This window comes from the organism of the source record quoted next, unplaced genomic scaffold, assembly GCF_019419815.1.
Source record: "Pyrus x bretschneideri cultivar Hongxiangsu unplaced genomic scaffold, Pyrus_bretschneideri_v1 Contig17, whole genome shotgun sequence".
In the NCBI taxonomy this organism is placed as follows: domain Eukaryota; kingdom Viridiplantae; phylum Streptophyta; class Magnoliopsida; order Rosales; family Rosaceae; genus Pyrus; species Pyrus x bretschneideri.
This window is the reverse complement of record NW_025999468.1, coordinates 5,872,501-5,894,387: the sequence shown is the minus strand read 5'-3', so window position 1 is coordinate 5,894,387 and position 21,887 is coordinate 5,872,501. Positions and strand designations below refer to the sequence as shown.

Below are 21,887 nucleotides of genomic sequence, written 5' to 3'. Positions count from 1 at the left end.
TACTCCTCCCTATGTGACTGCCAGTGTTGGAAAAATAGTAAAACAGATCGATCTCATTGTTGACATACTTTCTAATATCTTTGAGTTCTACAATCAATAATATGGTCCATTTCTATTAAAAATATGTTAGATATGAAATTTGTTGTGTGCAAAGTTTTAAAAAATATTAGGCGCTAGTTGGCCGGCGAACTAAGGCCTGGCGCCTAAACGGCGTTAGACGGGGATATTTAGAACAGTCGTTGTGTGTTTAATTAGCATTGTTTAGGAATGTATGAAGGTAAATTCAATGTATTGAACAGTGAGGGGGCGAAACTCTAAACTTCCGTACAATTTTTTTGCTTCAGTTTGCAACGCGACATATAAGTCTACCCACTCGGAGTGTAACTTATGGAGATTGTTTACAACGTTAATCTAGCTACAACTTGAAGTAATGAAATTATACAATTGGATAAAGCTCATCAGTAATAATGGAGCACTAGTTAGGTCCCTCTCTCTTCTCTAGTTTCTCTCTTGATGAGTTCTCTTAATTACTCTAATTATGATTAATTTGGCAAACTTATTTCATCAAGATCGTCCAAAGATAAGAACACTTCGTCCAAGCATGAAAGCTCTGTCCCATCATCATCATCATCCTCCTCTTCATCACGCTCGTAGACTCGACATAGAACATATCCACTGTATTCCTAGAAAGAAAAAAATATATAGAAATAAGAATAACCGAAAATACAATTTTTTTTTTCATATGTACGCAAAATGATATAATTATTTTGCTTCTTGACGTAATATAGTACGTGAGTTGCCACGCATGCATTACTAACTGTTTTGGGTTGCCCTCTTCTTTTGGAAGATCTGGTGGTGGTGGAAGAAGAAGCACAATCTGAGGCTGACGAAGATAGACGATACTCATGCATTATCCAATTAGTTTTGATGCCTGAATTTGGAGCTTCTCCAACATAAAACGTCAAATATCTTTTCATCCCAACTTTGCTAGTTGAATTAGAAGATGAGCTTGAAAAGATAGGTTCTTCAATGCCTAATGTTTTCCAGTACCCATTACTCGTGACCCGATTCTGTGCCCTCCTGCTGTAGAAATACCACTGCTTGCCCTCGCTCAAAGCCTTACCTATATGTGCATATATACAGTGAAAAAACTCATTAATTAATGTACAAAAATTGTTCTCTTACCAGAAAATTTGACAATATTCACTAATTATATTGCTAGTCTGAATATGTACGTGAATCAATCGGATACTTGCGTGGCAACGTATGTATACAAGTTTGGCAAGAGAGTCATGTAATGTGTGCTAGTTGTATGTACATCAACTATTCATTGTCACCTATATATATTCAATTATTCATTACTATGCATGGTACAAAAAACAAGCATACCATTTAGTTCCCACGGATCATATGGGTAGAGATGGAGATCGGGAATGACATCGGGATGGAAAGGTAAGAGAGTCGCCTTACGTTGAAGGAAATGGACTACAAGTTCTTCGTCCGTCGGGTCAAATCGAAAACCAGGAGGGAGCTTAAACTGGTTATCTCCCATTAGGATCAAATATCAAACAATAACAAGAAGAAGAGAGAAGAAGAAGAAGACGACGAAGTTATGTGATACAGTATCTAAGCTATGGATATATAATTCTTGTAAACGAAGTCTTAGCTGAAGGTGATACTTATAGCTAGCCATAAAGAAAGCAATAATAGATCGAGATGAAGAGAGAAAAAAGATAAAAAAATAAATATAAAAGAGAAGTGAGTGAGTGAGCGAGTGACGTGACGTGAAAAAGAAGGTGGGTTTTCATCAGAAATGAGAGTTGAGTTGATGGTTTGATTGATGATAAAGGTGCTTTGATTGATGATATGCAAGGCGGCGGCCAACGAATGGATTGGGGGTTTGGAGGGACATGTCTGCGTGCAACACCCCCCACAAAAAATAAAATGAAAAAACCAAAAATACTTGATTGTAAGAGTAAGTGGATGTGCCATATACACTTCTTTTGGACACTAACTTATGTAGGAGTCATTCTTCTTTCAATGACAATGTAATATCATTGTATCAAACAAATATTATAATTGAAACTATTCATTTTTTAGGAAAAATTATTCGATTAGAAAATTTTAATCATTTATAAGAATCAAAATAAATTTACGTTTCAGTATAAAGATGTTACTTGTACGTTACGCCAATTTGTTGGACACATAGAAGAATCAGAGATATATGAATTGAACGAATTTTCTTGAAATGATCTTTAGATGGTTGAAGAGAATAGATAATTCTGATTATAACGTTTATACAGTAAAATATGTCACACTGTCATTGAAAAAAAATCATCCTCACAAATAAGGAGCAAAGTCTAATATTTTTATTTGTTTATATATTCAATCATGTTGTATATTTGGAATTTGATAAAATCAGAAAATTTGGAAAATATATTGTGGGTCTTCATCATCCCACTTCATGCTGATATCATGCACCTCATCCACGTGGCACACACGAATGTGGGTTTGGTCGTGGACCAATTTGAGGTTCGAATTCGATGGGCCATCTTCCTTTTGGAGTGTGCCGAAACACCAATAATTATCATTAATAATTATTAAAAAGTGTTTTAACTAACTCGTGGCTTTTGCTTTCCCTTGCTTCTATTAAAGAACACTAGTCATCAATGTCCCCAACCCTAAATTCACAAATCGGAGTCTTCAGAGTCAACGCAAAACTTTTTCTTTACTTTGGGAGTTTCTATTTTTCAAGTTTATCTCATACATTCTCTTTAATTTCTATCATGTAGCTTTTTTTTTTTTTTTTTTTGTTAAAAATGATGGTTTTCAACTCTTTATCTCTAACTTACTTTCACGTATAACTTTATCCGCCTTCATCGTTGGGCTAACCCTAATGGATTCTTCCTCTTTTTATTTTATACTCTCTCTCTCTCTCTCTCTCTCTCTCACATCTGGAGTAGACTCGAATTAGTAATTTTACAGATTTTTTTTTTTGTTAAGAATGATGGTTTTCAGCTCTTTATCTCTAACTTACTTTCACGTATAACTCTATCCGCCTTCATCATTGGGCTAACCCTAATGGATTCTTCCTCCTTTTATTTTATACATGTTCTCCTCTCTCTCTCTCTCTCTCTCTCTCTCTCTCTCTCTCTCTCTCATCTAGAGTAGACTCGAACTAGTAATTTTTTAGATGTACTAAAACTAGCTCATCAAAAAATATTATGTCTAAACATACTTGAAATGGTGATTGAAGTTGTTCTTAGAAGATGTGTAGTAATTTGGAAGCTCAGATTTATTATTGAGGATATTTGGATGCCAGCTTCTAATAGGGTGGTGCAGTTTTGAGATCATCTTATTCCCGTTGGAAACGCCATGACTTAACCACTTGCCTTGTGGTATGTGACCAAAACGGCTACATAACCAAAGAGCCAAACTTTTAAACCAAATTTTGCAAACCAAACAATGTATTACCAATAAAAAAAAAAAGGAGTTTTGAACGAAACACTCCTGGTACTGTTCACTTTAACAAAAAATGATACTGTTCACTTTAACAAAAAATGACATTTTTACTCTAAAAAGTCATTTTTGGTACTATTCACTTACAACACATTTTTGTCATTTTGATTAAAACTTAAAGTTTTCAAGCCTTTTTCATTAGTTTTCCTTAAAAAATAAGCACGTTGATTAATGCTTAAGTAATCATTCAATCATCAACAACATATCATTTAGTTTGCAAATTTGGTTTTAAAAATTTGGTCTTCCTAAAATTACCCTATTTTTTATTTTCTACGTAGTTACAAGAAGTGAGTTTATAAAAATTTAATATTGAAAAAAACAAGGGAGCAAATCTTAAAATCTAGAGTAAATTGTAGCAATAGTCCCTTAACTTCAACTCAATTGAAGCAATAGTCCCTCAACTAAAAATTGATTACTATTGATCCCTCAACTCATCAAAACGTGCAGCTATGGTCCCTTAACTAAAAATCTATTACCATTGGTTCCTCAACTTTAATCCAACTGGAAAAATGATCCCTCAACTTTAACCCAATTGAAGCAATAGTCCCTCAACTTTGACCCAAATATAGCAATGGTCATTCCAACATAACTCATTTTGACAAAATTCTAACGAAGTTGACGAAAATGACCATAGCTGCACACTTTGATAAGTAGAGGGACTCCAATTGTAGCAATGATCCTTCCAACATAACTCATTTTGACAAAAAGAATCATAGCTACACATTTTGATAAGTTGAGGGACCAATGATAATGGATTTTTAGTTGAGAAACCATTACTCCAATTTGATTAAAGTTAAGGGATCATTGCTACAATTTACTCTAAAATCTAATAAGAAATAGGAAATTAATCAAAATCCTTCTCCTATAGTAGAAAAAACGTATGATGATGCCATTGCCAATTCAAAATTCTGAAGCCTGTTCAAGTACAAAATTTCGATGTCTCCAATTAGAAAAGAAAAAAAAAATCGATGTCAATATCAATGAACTTCCGAAAAAAAATAAAAAAAATAAAAAAATCGAAAAAATTATAGCTGTCAACTTAAACTAACAAACAAGTGATGTGAATTGAAGATGACACAAGTCGACATCAATCCATCCTAGATAGCAACGAAAGCATGACTCAAGTGTAAACGAGAAATTATAGTTTACAAAACATGGTCCACGCAATGAAATAGAATCCTCTTGTCCAGATAAACATGTAAGATTGTTCCAATAAACTTCTCTAAGCCACCACACATGTCATTATCATAAGCAAACTATCAAAAAGAAAAGAACTTATCCAACGAATTTGACCTCCGATATCAATGGTAGTCAGGAAAAGGCAGTAATCGCTTGAATCGAACTAAGCTGCTTATGTAGTGATCTGAACTTATCATTGAGCCTCTTGATCTGCAAATTCAACAGTATGTCAGGCAAATGTGTGCAAGCACGCGTGAAGTGGGTAAGAAAGACAGAAATTTGAGAGGTTATAAGTGAAATAGAAACAAGGCATAATTGAAATACCCTTTTAATCTCAATTTCTGCATCTCGCTTTCGCTGGCCTAATGAGCGTCTCAGATTGGTGATATCAAAAATATTATCCAAGTCATCCTCAAAAGCAGATTTTAAGTCTTCTCTAAGCAGTGCAGGCAACTTATCTACAACAGGCATCAGAAGAAAGCAGTTGAACTGCAAAACAAAGGCACAAGTTATTATACAAAACAAAAAGTCCCATTAGAGGGTTGATAGTGTTTATATGTGTGTGTGTGTGTCTGATTTAAAACTAACGAAACAAGTCATTATTCACTTCGCCTGAAACATCGACCAAATAGCATCCTAGTTACCACTTCACTTACTCAGTTACATTTGGAAAGAAGCAGTTTATATTACAAACCTTCAATTCTGCAGAGGCTAAGAAATATTCCTTTATGCCATGAAATATCTGCTGCACCAAAGCATAAACGATCCTTTCAGATGAAGGAGCAAGCCTCCTATTCCAAAGTGTACTATCTAAAAGATCAGCCAGCCTTGTTTCTGTTGAATGAATAGAAGATGTCAAATCCGTGCCAGATGCCACATGACTGAGCTTCACATCTCCCTGTGACTTTGTATCCTTCTCACTGGTGACTGACCCAAAGGATGAATCTTGAGAAAGACCAGCAGATGCACCACTACCACCTGTCGTGGCATGTTCTGTTCCAGTGAAAGAGTCTAAAAATTGACGTAACCCAGCTCGATTCTACTAATTAGGCATCAAATGACATCAAATTATTAGAGCAAGTAGATTTGATAGGGAAAATCATGCAATATAATGAATCCTGTAGAAATAATAAGGTTTGAATGCTCCCTTTTCAGGTTCCACAATATAAAAAAAAATATATACATAAAGCATTCGTATGTGGGTTATTAGCTATATTAACAGCATATTAATTGGAATATTATGTCCATTTCCTTCTGATAAGTTATTTTAGGGGGTTGAGATCATACCTAGCGTTTATATGGCATAAAAGACAATTTTTTTAAATCCCCACGGACTTTTAGTATTTCAGATGTTAATCTATTTATCCAAGTTGGTCTACAACAGTAATCTTCTGTTTTTTTTTTTTTTTTTATCTTTTTCTCAGCCAGAACGTGAGAAAGAAGTTATCTCCTCGTTTCCAGGTAGTTCAACTAGAAATGAGCCTTCGTTAACCGTTTTCACTGCTACATCTTCCTTCTAAATCTATTTCATCACTGCACAATCAAACTCATTCAAAATTTCGTAAACACACCAATTTGAAATTACAGCATAAGACATGTAAGAATGCCTTCATAGTCAACTATAATTACCTTGTTGTGAAGAGACCAGGTCACATAACGGGTGGTGCTTACTAAATCCTCCATGCATCTGCAGCAAAAACACATTTAACAGAAAATGGTTCAGGTGAAGAAGAGCGGGATATACAAGACATACACATTCTTGGGGATTGCATCAATTTTTAATTTCACTTGAACTATAATCAACCAATAAACTGCACATTAATGTTTTCCTGCTGCATTGAATGAAAGAATATCATATTTAATTACCTGAACAATGTTTTTATGTGTCCAGTTTGAAAGATTGACTGAAAATAACCTTAGCGGATAGCATTAGCCATGTACAAGAATTCTAGCTCATCAGTTCCAACCTAGTTGTAATTTATGTAATTTAGAAAATGCAGCATCTGGGGAATCGGTTAGGTGTGGTTCATTGCATCCATGCAGACCAGTAATTGGGTATTCCTCCTAAATTTCCACATTTGTTTCTTGGTTTCCTCGTGCAGGTTGGATGAATGCAAGACATTTCCTTCATGAACTGAGATTAGATCTTTAGGTGAAGCTGGTTTTTGGTAGATTTTAATGGGAGTCGAGATGTTTGTTTTTGGGCACTTTTTCCTCTTAAAATTTCCCTAGCTCCATAGTGACTAAAGGTTTTTCTTAAGAGAGGCAGTATGCATTTCTTGGATCAATGAGTGGCATTCCATTTGGAAACCTCTCAAAAGGCCCTACATTTCCCGAATAAATTTTGATGAATCAGTAAAACATATTACCGAAAATTTTATACGTTTTATCATTTGTGATTCTAAAGAACAGGAAATTTGGTGTAACATACTGTTTTAATGACTAAACGGAGACCTCTGAAAGATGGTTTGGATGAACAGTTAGAATTTGCTATAAAAAGATTAGGTAACGTAATATTTGTTCCTTGTATGTTAGTAGCTGATTTAACTGGTTAATCTACCATGTTGGATGCCTTGCAACTATAATTTGAGACATTTAATTCTTTTAGCACACATTGATCATGTGGTGGCTAACACAAATTTAGAGAAGTCAGCGCTTCAATAGATCCCCCCATAACTATTGACGCAAACTAGAAGATTAACATAAAATCTTCTGTCTATGGTCGTAAACTGATAAATTTTTATTCCTTTGATTTAGTTATGACATGTTTGTTTTTATGTATCAAAAATGAAAATTAAAAAAAAAACACAGCAGGTACTCACTTACTAAAATAGTAATATAAATAAGTAACAAAGTGGCTTACTTTTCACGACAAGCCCTTTCGGTAGATTCTGCAAAGTCATTGAAAGCAGAAGCAACACGCCTCAGAAACACCTCATGGCCACTTAAATACTCACCATCTTTCTGTAGAAAGCAAGATAGAAATTGCAAGAATTAACTGCATAGAACTTGAGGAGTTTATATGCACACAAGATTTGGAAACCGCTAACCTACACAACGGTGTAGTCCATACCTGAAGAAGATAGACTGATATAGGAAGTAATCTCTTCAGAATGTGCAAGAGCCTACAACCTAACTGCATAAGTAGAAATATTAATTTTCTCACAGATGGCTAAGAACATGATGGTCATAACAAGATATTTACTTGTGAAATAATATGTAGTCTGATTCACCAAATATTAATTTTCTCACAGATGGCTAAGAACATGATGGTCATAACAAGATATTTACTTGCGAAATAATATGTAGTCTGATTCACCACAAAAAAAGTATAATTTGAAGCAGCACATCGCACACACAACCTTGTGTATATGGAAGGAATGAAAAATGGGATATTAGTAAATTACTGAGAGAAATTATTCATCACCTGATGAAGGAAAGGCTCAAACGTATCACGTGCCTTTGCAACAGCTATTACACAAGCTGTCCTGATTTATCAAAAGTAAATTTGAAATGGAAAAGGGATTAGTATTAGAAAGGAAAACAAAAACTTCAAGAAAAAATTTGGACCACAAATATTGCAGCTTAAAAATCAGAATCACAAGTATGACATATAATAAAATCATAGATACCTTGAGTAGTTTGTTCCATCATGTAAATCTTCCACTCCACATGAATTTACAATTTCTTCCCTCGTAATTGGAGGGCATTTTATACCTCCAACTACAAAACGGAACTCAGCCATGGCACGATGGTATTGTGCACCCCCATATAGACGCATTCCTGCATTCTGCACAAATGGGTAAACAGTGCTTACATGCATGTATATGAAACTCTATAAAAATCAAGTCAGTTTGGGTCCAGAAGACAAGAAACAAGTCTACATTTTTCAGCCTAGTAGAAACTTTAACCTAGATGTTTACGAGAGAGACAGAAAAGGTAGCATCGCACGGTTTGGTGTTCATATTGGAAAGGACAGCAAGAAGCCAGGCTGACTCCTACATTTAGAAAGAAAAACAAAACAAGCCACAAAACAGGGGGAGGGGAGAGAGAGAGAGGGAGAGAGAGAGAGATTTCAGTGTGGCAATGTTTCTCCCACAAGCCATGCAAACGCAAAAGAAAATTTACACTCTGATAATTCTATAACTTACAGGTATAAGCTTGTAAGGGAACTGAAGGCCATCACTGCCAACAAATGCCCCTCCATTAGTCCTCTCATCTTGTAGCGTTTCACCTTGAGAAAGGAACGGTATATAAATGAAAGTAAAATAGCAAAGACTCCAGCAACACAACATGAAATAAATTCCCATCACTAGTCCTCTCATCCTGTACTGTTTCACCTTTAGTAACCATATGCTTAAATAGTTTGTGATTAACATTATTTACCAAATTTATCTGGAGGTGCAACAACTGTTCCTTTTAGTAGCAATGATAACTGAGGAACAAAGCAAACTTTTGTCAGTAAAAACACACATAAAACCAAACAATAGTTTTTAAAACATAAAATTTCAAATGAAAAACTAAAATCTAAAACAGCCAAACTAATGAAAAAAAATAAACGATAACACAAAAGGTTTCATAAAATTATGAGACTTCTATTGTAAGCACAAACCAAACACAGCTGAGCATTATGAATAGTCACATGAATTTTTCCGCCCCAACAATTTGAAGGGAAATAAAAGGAAGACCCTAATCTTCTTTTGACCGATGTACTTAGAGGGAGATCTCAATGTGGTCCTAACCTTTAGAACAATTGCGTGAGGCCATTCTACTGCCCGTAGATAAAGTACAATACACCAGCCACAGAAGATTCAGATACTAAGATATGAATAACAATAACAAATGACTACTCAAAAATGACAACGTCTAAACTACAGTAACCTTTGTCAAGAACAGATCATGAAATATTCTTCCTTTCTCCTTTAGTTTTGGTTCATCCAAAGTGCTGCATAAAAAAAATAACACAATATAACCAACCAATATACAAGAAATCAATGAGAAAACATTTATAATATCAGAGAAAACAAAATTTGCTTAACCTTCCTGGTCAATGGTCTGATCAAAGTTTAAGCAAATAAAGTGCCATAAATTTCATCCAGTCTGTATACTGCCCTAAAGGAATGTGCTTTGTAAGTTAAAACTGTGGACCTGAGTTCTTGATTTATTTCATTCATCTTTCTTGTTGCGCTACGGAGCTCCTTCTCAAGAAGTGGAATGATTAGTGGCACATTATCCATATACCTTGCAAAATTTGATTCCCAAACTTTTAGCCATGGAACTTAGCAAGTTGTCATTATTATTATCAGAATAGGAAGGACCGAAGCATTAATAACCTTTTCTGTAGCAATTCTTCCAAAAACAACCTAAGTTTGCTTACACCTATTCGATTTCTTTCTTGCATTGACAGTGACCGGCCCATTTTCTCCTCCAAGCTTGCAACATCTTCCATCTCTCTTAATGATATTGCCTGCATAAGAAAATGGTGCAAACCGGCCATCATTTAGAGCCATAAAGAAGCAAACTCTGACTTCAAACGTTGCTCTGAGGATCAGTGGATTAAATTATCACGCTCAATGAAATACAGTTACTAAATAATACTGATCTACTTTAAAGCTTAATGTTTGTATCATTAAATGATAAAAACAATAATCTGCAGCGGAATATTGGCAACCATCAATTAGGTTGCCGAATGAACATCACAACCCTTCCTCTCTTTTTTTTAACTCTCCGAAAATGAATAGAGGGTGAGCATGAATACCTTTTTGAACTCGTCATTAGATCTGTAAACCGAATCTTGGCCAACACCAACTCTTCCAGAGGGCACAGAAGTGAAAAAGGGAGAATCACCCAAGATACACCCATCGAGCATACAAGTGGGAGGTGAGAGAAATACTTCCACGTCCGAGGCACGAGAAAACTGGGGTATTTTGGTATCAAGTTTTGTTGAGACAATCACAGTCCTTGAGAGCTCGGGATCAATCTGCACACAATGACCAAGGTAAAGCTTGACCGGAATCAATACAACACAATACATAAACAGAACAAAAGAAGCAATACCTGCATTACAACCCTTCTTGTAGTTGCATTACTCCAGTCACTGCAATCTTCAAGACACAAAATTATAAACTCTTTATGCTGCATTTTCGCTCGTACAAGTGCTTCGACAGCACGAGCCTGGCCCTGTCATCATCATCAATTACAATTTACGATGCAACATTATCGAAATTTGGAATACAGTCACCAATGAAACCATCATGTTTTCGACTCGAAATTCAAACATTATTGACAATGGGAAACCTGTAAAGCTCGATTCTTTGGACCAGGAGCAGGAGCGATTAGTCCAGGAGTGTCGATAATGGTAAGATTTGGGCAATACTTGTACTCCAATCGAATTATGATCTCCTTGGAGGAGAAGAGACAAGGCTCCGTCTCCAACCTCATGTTCTCAGCTTCAATGTAGGCTTGAATTTCTTGGAGCGAGAGAGGCTTTTCGTAATCGGAACTGGAATCCGAGGGGAGGAGGAGGCGGCAGACGGGGGAATGGGCGTGGGGATCGTACTTCATGTGAAGGGTGATGGGGCGGCGGGTCTTGGTGCCGCCGCCGACGTGGTTAAACTGGAACCCCATGAGTGCTTCCACCAAGGCGCTCTTGCCGTCGGTCTGGTGGCCCACCACAAGCACCGCTGGAGCGTCGAATGGAGTGTCGAAGGCCTGCGCAAGGCCGTGGAGTTCGTTGTAGGCTTCGTACAGACGGCACTGCTCCTCCTCCTCCTCCTCCACCCCCCAATTATTTTCATTTTCCGCCGTTTCCGCCTCCTCCCTCGACATTGCTGCGCCGCTGCTTCTGTTACTGGTAGAGTGAAGTGGCGTCGGCCAGTTGATAGTGTACGTACGGTTATTCAGATGGAAACTCGGAGTCGGACGTTTCAAACGTTATCTCTTTCTACTCGAAATGATTTTGTTTTTGTCTTGTTTCTGTCTCTCAAGTGTCGACTACTTTTTGTTTTATGTTTTTAGCTTAATTTTCGACACAGCATTATAAAATATTAAGTATAAAAAATATAAGATATCGAAAAGTCTATTGAGAGTTTTATTTTGAAAAAGTCTTCTTGGTATTTCTTGAAGAAATTATATCATTAAATTATAGTGTTCGAACTAATATTTTTATTACCGATTATGTATATTTTTCATCCATTAATAGTAGTTTATTTGTAATTTTCTTATTTTGTTGGACTAAATGCAAACAAAGGATTTTCAAGGGGAAATTTGGAGCTTATATAGAATTATAACAAACTTTTTAAGTTTATAATAATTATAACCAAAAATTAATATGAAAGTACTAATATACTATTAATGCATCAAAGTGGAGTTTTGAGATCTTAAAGATGGTCTTTGTACATTCAAAGTAAGATCTCGAGATATCAAAACGATGTCTAAATCTGACAATTTGGATACTCTGAAATGTGAGGGTTTATGATTACTAGTGGGCTGTCATTTATTCATCTAGAGGAACCAAATTGAACACCATATATGGCTGGAAAGCTAAAGAAGTCTTATTTTCAGTGGTGTTGGAATCATGTCAATCTGATATTCCTACAATAAAATATGATCGTTTTAGTGACTACTGTTCGAATTTCTAGACAAGGTTAACTTTGGTGATTTGAGCCAAAGTTGTGGAGTCCATTTAGTTGGACTGCACAATATTATACTTGGTATTCCCCATCAAATTGGCAAGTAGACGGTAGAGATTTGACTCACCATCGTAGTATGGTGGTGAGCATGACCACACTGAGTGCGATTAGATGAGTGTCAATTAATTTATTGGGGCATAAAATGTCAAATTTAATTTCATCCAATGGCAATCAATGTCGCAGTAATGCTCACCAGTCACCGTATCTCAAACCGCGGTGAGCAGAAATATTTTCCTACCACCAGTGCCAAAAAATAAGGCAAGAGTCACGAAGAAGATACAGGCAGAAGACCTCATTTAACGAATATGGCCTAGAAAACCAATTAGTTTTCACAAAGCGTAATTACACTGGGAATTTGAAGTTTTTATAGCTAATATATCATCCATTGTTGTACAGTGTACTGGGGTAACAGCATCGATAATGCCCCGTCAACAAGTATTTCGTTGACAAGAATTCGTGCTCGATCGAATCCTGTTCCGTACTACAATATGAGCAGCGAGTCGGAAAAAAGTTGAGACTGAAAGAAGAAGAAATCGGAAGAATGTACATTGTTATGCCTTCGGTCTTAAGTGGAAGCTTCTCCGTACCAATCAGTTCACTGCACTGCATAAATCTCAGCAAACACTCGTAATCTCCTTCCTTTAGTGGGACCACAAAGAACGCCGCTGATGTAGGAATCTATATCTTCCCTTGATGGAGGTGTTCCAGTTGATGAATGCGGCAATACAATCTCAATGCCGTCATCTTGGGGTGACCAGTCCAGGCAGATGGTGGGGGTAGCAGGGATTGATATGGTGTTTTTGGGGGTAGTCAATGAGGCCGCTTGTGTTGTGGCTCCTGCTGCTTGTGTAACTGCAGATGGCATGACGGGATGGATAAATCGGGACTTGGGGCTGGGTGGGCATGGATAACTTGTGGCAGTGTATGACTTGCACATATGTGCCTGGACAAACCAACACACAAGAAACAATGGCATTTTCAGTAGGTGAGCTATATCAATAGCCAACAGCTAAAAATGCACTGCACAGCTGTTCACCTCAGGTTTGTTCTTGACAGGGCAACGAGTTGGACGCTGCTTTTCTTTTCCATGAGCATACTGAAAGATAAAAATGGTAATTTATCAATACAAATCTGCAGCAAATTGTATTCTGGTTACATACTCACCATCGGGAAAGAAATTTCTGCACAAATCATCTTGAAACACCAAATACCATTATCATAAAACATACAAGCAGCAGGAGCCAACATATTAAAACACACAAATCACCAAAAGTACCGCAACACAAACCAATTTGTAACAATAACTAAAAGTACAAAAAACCAACATCTCAAATAAAGCACCAGCCAACAAATCAAAACAAAACCAAGTAGAAATTAACAGCTTTCATTTTTCTGCCAAAGATACCAGCTTCCTTTCACTATCGAAAAACTTGTTCAATTAGTTAATTCCAAGACTGTATGATGAAAAAAGGTAGTCATGTCGACAGCAACCAACACAGCTCTACTTAATGAAATATAACTTTACTGCAACGTTCATATGAGTACAAGGAAAACACTCGAACACTAGAATTGACTATGGCCTATAAAGGCAGAACCAAGAATGCAAAACTTACAGTACTTCCTCATTTAACGAGACTGCAACTCAACCCCAACTGAACCTTTGTTCATTTGCATAATCCAATGAGAAAGACGTAAACTTTAGAGTTTAACTTCATCCAAACAGTCAATGTGGAACAGTAAACCGGCTAAGTTTGACAAGTACAAATCTTCGAACAAGTCTCAGACTTTAACCTCCACTTTGGAACTATCTGCTACTTCAATATTTATAACAGATGGTCAAATTTAAGTTCTTTTTTGTACACACCTTCCAACATCAACGGAAGTTCATAATGCATGGACCATCATTTTGATTAACCATAGCATTATCTGCAATCTCAAAGCATTTTTAATGTTGGAAGATATTTTTCGTGTATGTTTACCTATTTCGAGGAAGCAATTAACAACATTTTCTGCTTTAGTCCTAACATATTAATCAAGCGAATATCGCTTTTCTAAGAATTTAGAGTTTCTCAATCTAATCCAATCCTAGAGACTGAATGAGGCCTTAGATTTATTCTACCAGTTAATAAGTACATGCACAAAAACGGAGGCGAGAGTTTGAGGAAACTACCGAAATCAATACGCGAAGAAGCAAGAGGTGTGGCATGGATACAGTACCAGCATACAAGATTTGTCGAATTTCAATTCCAAAAACAGAAATCTTTTACTCGAAAACAACGAAAAAACAACAACAAAAAAAAGTAATAATTTCACACCAATCTTCTAAAGAAACAATCATAATGCTGCTAAAACAATAATCCAGGCATTAAACATTCCTCCTTAGCAAATAAACAATTAAATATTAAGAAAGAATCGATGAACAAGAAGAGAGAGAGAGAGAGAGACCTGATATTTGGAAGTGTAACTTCGAGAATCCTCCCAGGACCTGTAAAGATCAGTCTTGCACGGAGTCTTCCCCAAATAATCCGAAGATGATGCGGACCTCGAACTCCTCCCTCCTCCTCCGGTGACCAAAACACCGTCCATCACCAAAACCTCCTCCCTCTCCACCGCTCCTATCGGCGTTCTGTAAACCGTCGGAGGCGGCGGCCTCTGCATCAGATTCTCCAGAGGCGAGAGCGGCGACCTTTGCATCAGATTCTCCACAGGCGAGAGCGGCGACCTCTGCATCAGATTCTCCAGAGGCGAAAGCAGCGAGTGGTGGCGGCGACGTTGCTTCAAGGTGTCCGTCGGAGAAAGTGACGGAGAGTGAGACTGAGCGCACAAGTACCTGAACAACGGCGTGTTGACGTCCACATTCTCCAAGTTCCCTCTGAGCAATCGTGTGTCCAATTTCGCCATTTTCGAGTTGCTGTGAAGGTTTTCCATCGAATTCACACTCTGCGCAAAAACAATCACACACTCAACACATTAGATTCAACGCAGTTCATACGAATTTCCATTCCCGCCAAATCTCCGATTATCTTGAAAGAAAAAAAAAGAAAGATAAATTGCAAGAAATTAAAGTAATAAAAATCGCTAAATCGTTTCCGATTCGTACCAATTGCAATCGGAAAATTAGGGTTGTGGACGTAAAATCGCAGAGGAAGAAGACGGAGAAGAGAGGTGGCAATGGCAGAGAAGAGAAGAGGCTGAACAGCGCTAGGGCTTCGTTCGTTCGATTCTTAGGTTTAGGGTTTGAGCTGGAAATGCATCGCCGTCGTTCTCAATTGGCTCGTCTTCTCCGGCGAACAAGTAGTCGTACTAAAGTTCTCATCTTTTCTATTTCTTGGTGAAACCCTAGACTCTTACCCGCCCTTTATACGTTCGTTCAAAAAAAAGGACCGGGATGCAATTTCGGGAGAAATAAAACGGTTTTGAAGGGTTTTTTGGACCTGAAAAGGCGATTTTACCCTTCCCTTATAAATGACAGTAAAATCTATGAGGTTTTGGCCACGTACCATATTAATTAAATAAGGGGAAACTTGATATAAGTCCAATTTTTTGAGCCAATAGTAGGAATAGTCCAGTTTATTAAAAAAAGTCCAATTTGTTATATTTAATTATTTAATTATCAATAGTTATCTGTTCAATGATAAGATTTATTATAAAAATCAAATTTCTTCCCAATTATCTCTTTGCTTATTTCTTTTTATTTATCTTTTTGTTATTTCTCGTTCTTCCTCATACTTTAAACCCCATTTATAGATTTTATTTTTAATTTTTGTAATCGACCTATATTACAGGTTAATTATATTTATCTACCTATATGACAGATTCTTTTTTTATAATCAACATGTCACATATTAATGTGTCTTACTTGTAGGTATGTTATGTTTTTTCTACCCTTTAATTAGGTTTCATATCTCACGTGTAGGTATATTATATACATTCATATATTTGTTATAATTACTTGAGTTAGGGTAGAATGTTTTGCAGATAAATTTATTTTAGTTGTTTTACAAGATATTAAATATATTATTTTGGAGTTGGAAAATGCATAATATTAGAAGATTTTAATTGATTTTTAATATTTTTAGAAAATATAAAATGAGTATGAAAGAAATAAAAACATATAATTAGATAACTAGACTCACTCCTAAAAACACTCTACTTTTTTGGACCTGGATCTAAAAGCCCCATTAAATAATGACGTTAGGAAACTTTAATAGAAAGGATTTGGCACAAATTTATTTTAACAAAAAAATCGCTCTAAAATTTTCTTTAATCAAAAGGGCTTAAATATTAATAATAAGGACAAATTCTAAAATTTGAACATGGGCTGAATTCTCTAAGCCCAAAACATTAAAAAATCAATTTACCAAAACATCCCTAACGGAAAATTACAGAGCCAGCTAAAAGTTTCATAAGTTTACAATACTGTCATTCTCTGAATTCGCACCATCAATTCCCACCAAACTCAACCCTTAAAAATACCTAAAATTTGAAAACGGTTGTTCTTCCACTGTAAACCAACCAGAAACCCTAAAATTTGAAATTTGAAGCTCGAAATCCAGCAACGTTCAGTAATCGGAAGAACAAAATCAAGTTGAATACCTCTAAAAGTCGAACAAAAGCCAGAATTTTCATCCGAGCACACTGTCGACGAAGAGGTATATATTTGAATGTTTGTGATTCCATAAATCTATGAATTTTACTTCAAAAAAACACTACAAAATCGATTAATTTTGTTTTGGAGAAGATGAGGATGGATTTCCACAGGGACTTGGAACTGCAGAAGAGGCAGATTATGGAGAGAACACAGGCTAAGATAGCAAAAATACAGCATGGCGATGAAGAGGAGAATGATCTCTGCTAGGTTCTTCTAACTGGATGATCTAACAAGATTTGAATCACATATTTTTAGAGGTATGTAATCACCAAGACCTGCTTCTTATATCATATGTTAGCATATCTATACAATATCACTGCAGCATGACTTGTTTTGCAGATTCAATGCAGTTGTACAAGCCGATGCTTGAATAACGCCAAGATATATGCCAACAGTCGGCAACAACTCCATTTTGAAGTCTCATAAAGCTTTATATGGACGGTAGTGTATAAATCAGTGTTTCAAGCCTTATCTTGAGGCTGATCAAAAATACAAGCCACCTATCAAAGGTATATGATCATTGACACTGATGTAAATCGGTTTTTCAAGCTTTTGTTTTTATACACTATCATTGAAGACAAAAAAAATGGGCAAATTCGACCTCGAGAGTTTATCTGGTTGAGCGTAGACTCTGCAGTAATAGAAGTATCGACGGATACACCACTATAAGTAAATTGAGCTAGTTTACCATTCTTCGTTCTTTTTAAATTGAGCTAGTTTAAACAGAATGATGTATATTATTTAAACTGAAATCACTAACGGAAAAATACAAACATAGAATAAAAAGTCGTTAGGGGTAAATTTGGAAAAACAACAAGGTTGTTTATGTTGGGCCATGTTGATTTGACTCATTAAATGTTGGACTTTGTACTAACTATTACATAAATTTATGGCCCGGTTTTTTTGTTAAAATATAAACTTTTTGAACTCTTTTCATTAGTTTCCTAATAATTAAAGATCAACGATATATGCTACTCCACTCGGGCGCAAGCACCCTCAATAATTGGTAAGGTGACTGGCTAGATGAGCATATGCCCTTTACACAATTGCCCTCTCATTTTTTCACTGTTGGAGCAAGTTTTTTTGGGGAAAAAAAAAAGCAATTTCACTCAATTACAAGGGCAATTGAAAATTGCCGGAGATGCTCTAATAACACCTAGCGTCAACGTTTAGGAGACACTTTGACATTTGAGCACTAAATTTACCTACTAAAATATTTTTTATTACAAAAAAAACTTAGTTGGTGAGTTTGTTTGAATGTGGTCATATGCAAGGTAAAATTCTCTATAGCCTCTCTGAATCCGGAACGGATGGATAATGTAACTTGTCACCAGTTGTCTCCCTTTTTCAAAAAAAAAAAAAAAAATCTTCTATATTTTTCAAAGTTTTATATACGTTATAATATTTTAATTAATTATATTATTTAGGATTAAATATGTAAAACCTCCAACTTTTTTTGGTGATTTCAAATTAGTCCCAACATTTTCAAACATTCCAAAAGAGTATCCAACGTATAGGAAATATCACGTCTGTTAAATTCCAAGTTAGGAGAACCGTTAAGTGTTTACGTGGCATTCTTGATCATTTTTTTTAGGGAATTTTAACGAAAAGCTCCCGGTACTGTTTAGTTTAACGAAAAACCACATTTTTACACTAAAAAGTCAATCCTGGTACTATTCACTTTACTCTTTATTTTGTCATTACCATTAAAACTCAAAGTTTGCAAGCCTTTTTTTATTAGTTTTCCTTTTCTTTTTTTTTTCTTTTTTTTTTAATGACGTGATGTGGCATTCATGGTCAAATTTAGGGGTGGGCAAACGAGTAGGTCGGGGCTGGTAATCAAGGTTCAGGGCGGGTACGGGCTAGTTCCTAATTTTGTAAAAACAGAAACAGGGCGGGGCGGGCCTTTGAAATTTTTGGTTCGGGCCGGTTCCTGAAGTATAAGAATCGTGGGTACCCAAACCGGCCCGTTTGTAATTAGAATAGACAGATGAGATTGATCTCCATCCAATCTTAATTGTTGATTTTAGGTTTCCTCGTCCTCGACCCATCAAATTCGACTCTGTCACTTGAGACTCTCCTCGCCGTCTCAAGTGCATCGTCCCCTTCCCTTCACCACCCCGACATCATGACAGCCCTGGCAACCACCATCTTCTCGATTTGTCACCTCTCTATCACCTCTCTCTCGCCATCTCGATTTGACATCCCAGACTTACAGAACCCAGTCCCCCCATCACCCATCTTTTCGATTTGTCACCTTTCTCTCGCCATCTCGAGTGCATCGTCCCTTCCCCTCCACCACCCTGACATCACGACGGCCCAGCAACTTTGACGACATCCCAGACTTGCAGAACCCAATCACCCCCACCACTCATCTTCTCGATTTGTCACCTTTCTCTCAGTCTCACAGGTAAGAACCAACCTCTGTGTATATAATTGATTTGCATTTCGAGTTCTCTGCTTTATTTCGGGTGTTAAATTCATAAATATTATATGGGTCGAGTTTGATTTAGTTGTTTTTCGGCATTTCGTTGTAATTTGAATCACTTATTGTGTTTATTATGCTAACTAATTACCAGATTAGGTCAATTTTATGTGATTAGTGCCATCATTTTAAGGATCTGAATCTAATACTCAGTCTCAAAGGTAAAAACCAAACCCTTATTTTCTTCTCTACTTTATCAAATTTTGTTTTGAAATCAATTGAATTAAACCTGTATTTGTTCATCCAAAATGTGGATGGATATGTGGAATTCTTGATTACAAGTTTTAATAGGAATGTAAGCTGTTAGAAATGTAAGTTGTTACCATTGTTATTCAACTTCTTGTTAGAAATGTAAGTTGTGTTGTTTCTTGTTATTCAATGCCTTTGTATTAGTTTCATGTGTCTTTGTATTAGACACATGAAACTAATTAATACAACTGTGCTGTTTCTTTTCATCCTTTTTTCTGGTAGTTTATTAGTGTTGGTTGATGATGCCTTAGGGCATCAACAATATTATTTCATAGACAAGTTTGCAACTTTAATGAGAAAAAAAAAAGGTGCAAGAAAGACAAAACAAGGTGTCATCTTACTTAATAGTACCATAAGTCTATATTGATTACATTGAGATTCTGACCATTCTTCTTATTTTGGGTTTTTTCAGTTTGCCACAACCTTAACAACAAATGATATTGATGAAATACAAAAGTTTCTTGATGTTGCTATGAGTTCAAGGTATTCACTCCATTCTTTTGACTTTTCAGGGGGCAAATGGATATGAATGTTATTTTGAATGTTTCGGATTTAATTTATCGAACGATGTTGGACAATGTGATGTTGTTAATCTATGAACTTGGATGTTGGACTTTGTATTTGGATTGGATGTGATTTGTGTAGGGAGTAGTGCAAAATCTACACTGCACTGATATTTGATAGTGAAGTGAACTGTGAATCTATGCAAATGTGAACTGTTGGGAATGAATTTGAATATATGGAAATGTTAGTTTATATATATATATAACAAAAAAAAAAAAACCAAGGACCCGTGGACCCGGCCTGTTTCAACCAGGCCGGGTTAAGTTTGGTTCCTATATTAGAATCTGTTATCCCTGGTTTGGCCTGGCCAAGATTCGGTTCGGTCTGGTCCCTCCAAAATTCGGGACGGCCTAGCCCGTGCCCAACCCTAGTCAAATTAGTCTCAACATTCAAAATTTCCTCTCTCTCTTTCCCTTTTCTCCCAAACAAGAGAAAATTCTTTTCAAATTTTAGTCTAATGTTATGGTGGCATCATCTCCATGCCTTGTTAAACAATATCAATTTAGCTATGTACAAAACTATTTCAAGACAAAAAAAAAATGATTGAAATGTCACGTAAGCACCTAACGGTTCTCCTAACTTGGAACTTGACGGAAGTGATATTTCCTATACGTTGGATACTCTTTTGAAACGTTTGAAATGTTGAGACTAATTTGAAATCACACCAAAATTTTAGAAAGTTTTAAGTACTTAATGCTATTATTTATGTTTCGTTAAAAAATTTACTCACGTGACCAGTGCATGCATTATTGACAAAATTTGGTTGATATGTTAAATTATGTAAAGTCCCCATTGAGCTATTTCAGAAAAAAATAATCCCTAAATATGCTGAAAAATAATTTCAACTCCAGTTAATACTTATAGGGGTACTTATTCTTAATATCTCTTTTTTTTTTAAGTAAATTAGGCTTAACATCCTTTGAAACCAAAATTTTACACTTTTACTTAAGGGTGGTATTGGTACGATTACCGTAACAAAACCCATATACCAATTATCATACCAAACTTTTGGTATAACAAAATCTATTACCATTACCATGCCAAAATTTTGGTATGCCAAATAGTTTGGTTGGCATGGTATGATAATGGTAATTACTATTTTGTTTTGGGCCAAAATTTGATTTTTTTTCCAACCCAATTCAAAGCCCAAACGTGTTTTGACCACTTCATTTGGATTTCTAAAACTCTTTTATTTAATTATGAGAATTTTATAGAGATTCATTTAAGAAACAAGAAGTAAATAGAAGGAAGAATTGATGAAAGAACCAATATCCCTAAAAAAATGGTACAAATATTCCTAAATTTCATCTCTACATTCTTTAAAATTGTAAAAAAGTTAGCTTGATAGACGTAGCCAAGGAGAAAAATATCCCACGTTGATGAAGGAGAAGATGAGATGGACTTCGGAGAGAGAGAGTCGTCAGAACTGGAGCAACATAAATGAAGTCGGTGGCGAGATGAGTGAAAAGATGAAGAGTCGTAGCACAAAAAGGTTTATTTTTTTAATTGGAAAAGTAGAGGTTAGAGGGTGAGATGATTGGATAAATGA

The 21,887-nt window shown here is 36.0% G+C and overlaps 3 protein-coding genes across 4 annotated transcripts; all 3 read right to left on the bottom strand.

The window, feature by feature from the left end:
• Nucleotides 1-272: 272 nt before the first annotated feature.
• Nucleotides 273-1,684, bottom strand: LOC103926530 (NAC domain-containing protein 104-like). Its single transcript, XM_009335339.3, has 3 exons — nt 1,390-1,684; nt 819-1,123; nt 273-683 (listed from the first exon to the last, which is right to left on the bottom strand). Exons 1-3 carry the CDS (start codon nt 1,550-1,552, stop codon nt 543-545), a joined length of 609 nt encoding a protein of 202 aa, XP_009333614.1. The 5' UTR covers nt 1,553-1,684; the 3' UTR covers nt 273-542.
• A 2,874-nt stretch (nt 1,685-4,558) lies between these two features.
• LOC103968140 (dynamin-like protein ARC5) lies at nt 4,559-11,686 on the bottom strand. Its single transcript, XM_048581592.1, has 16 exons — nt 10,996-11,686; nt 10,756-10,878; nt 10,457-10,678; nt 10,032-10,165; nt 9,847-9,939; nt 9,580-9,643; nt 9,085-9,133; nt 8,850-8,932; nt 8,331-8,488; nt 8,126-8,186; nt 7,772-7,834; nt 7,562-7,662; nt 6,328-6,385; nt 5,393-5,737; nt 5,023-5,187; nt 4,559-4,908 (listed from the first exon to the last, which is right to left on the bottom strand). The coding sequence occupies exons 1-16, from the start codon at nt 11,524-11,526 to the stop codon at nt 4,831-4,833; spliced, it is 2,328 nt and encodes a 775-aa protein (XP_048437549.1). The 5' UTR covers nt 11,527-11,686; the 3' UTR covers nt 4,559-4,830.
• Nucleotides 11,687-12,666: 980 nt separating this feature from the next.
• Nucleotides 12,667-15,762, bottom strand: LOC103968133. Of its 2 annotated transcripts, XM_048581591.1 has the most exons (5): nt 15,490-15,762; nt 15,112-15,329; nt 14,835-15,075; nt 13,426-13,485; nt 12,667-13,332 (listed from the first exon to the last, which is right to left on the bottom strand). In XM_048581591.1, the coding sequence occupies exons 2-5, from the start codon at nt 15,315-15,317 to the stop codon at nt 12,985-12,987; spliced, it is 855 nt and encodes a 284-aa protein (XP_048437548.1). In that variant the 5' UTR covers nt 15,318-15,329; nt 15,490-15,762; the 3' UTR covers nt 12,667-12,984. The 2 variants fall into 2 exon arrangements, with proteins under 2 accessions (XP_048437548.1, XP_009379750.2); XM_009381475.3 differs by having other exon boundaries at nt 14,835-15,329.
• Between the last annotated feature and the right edge of the window lie 6,125 nt (nt 15,763-21,887).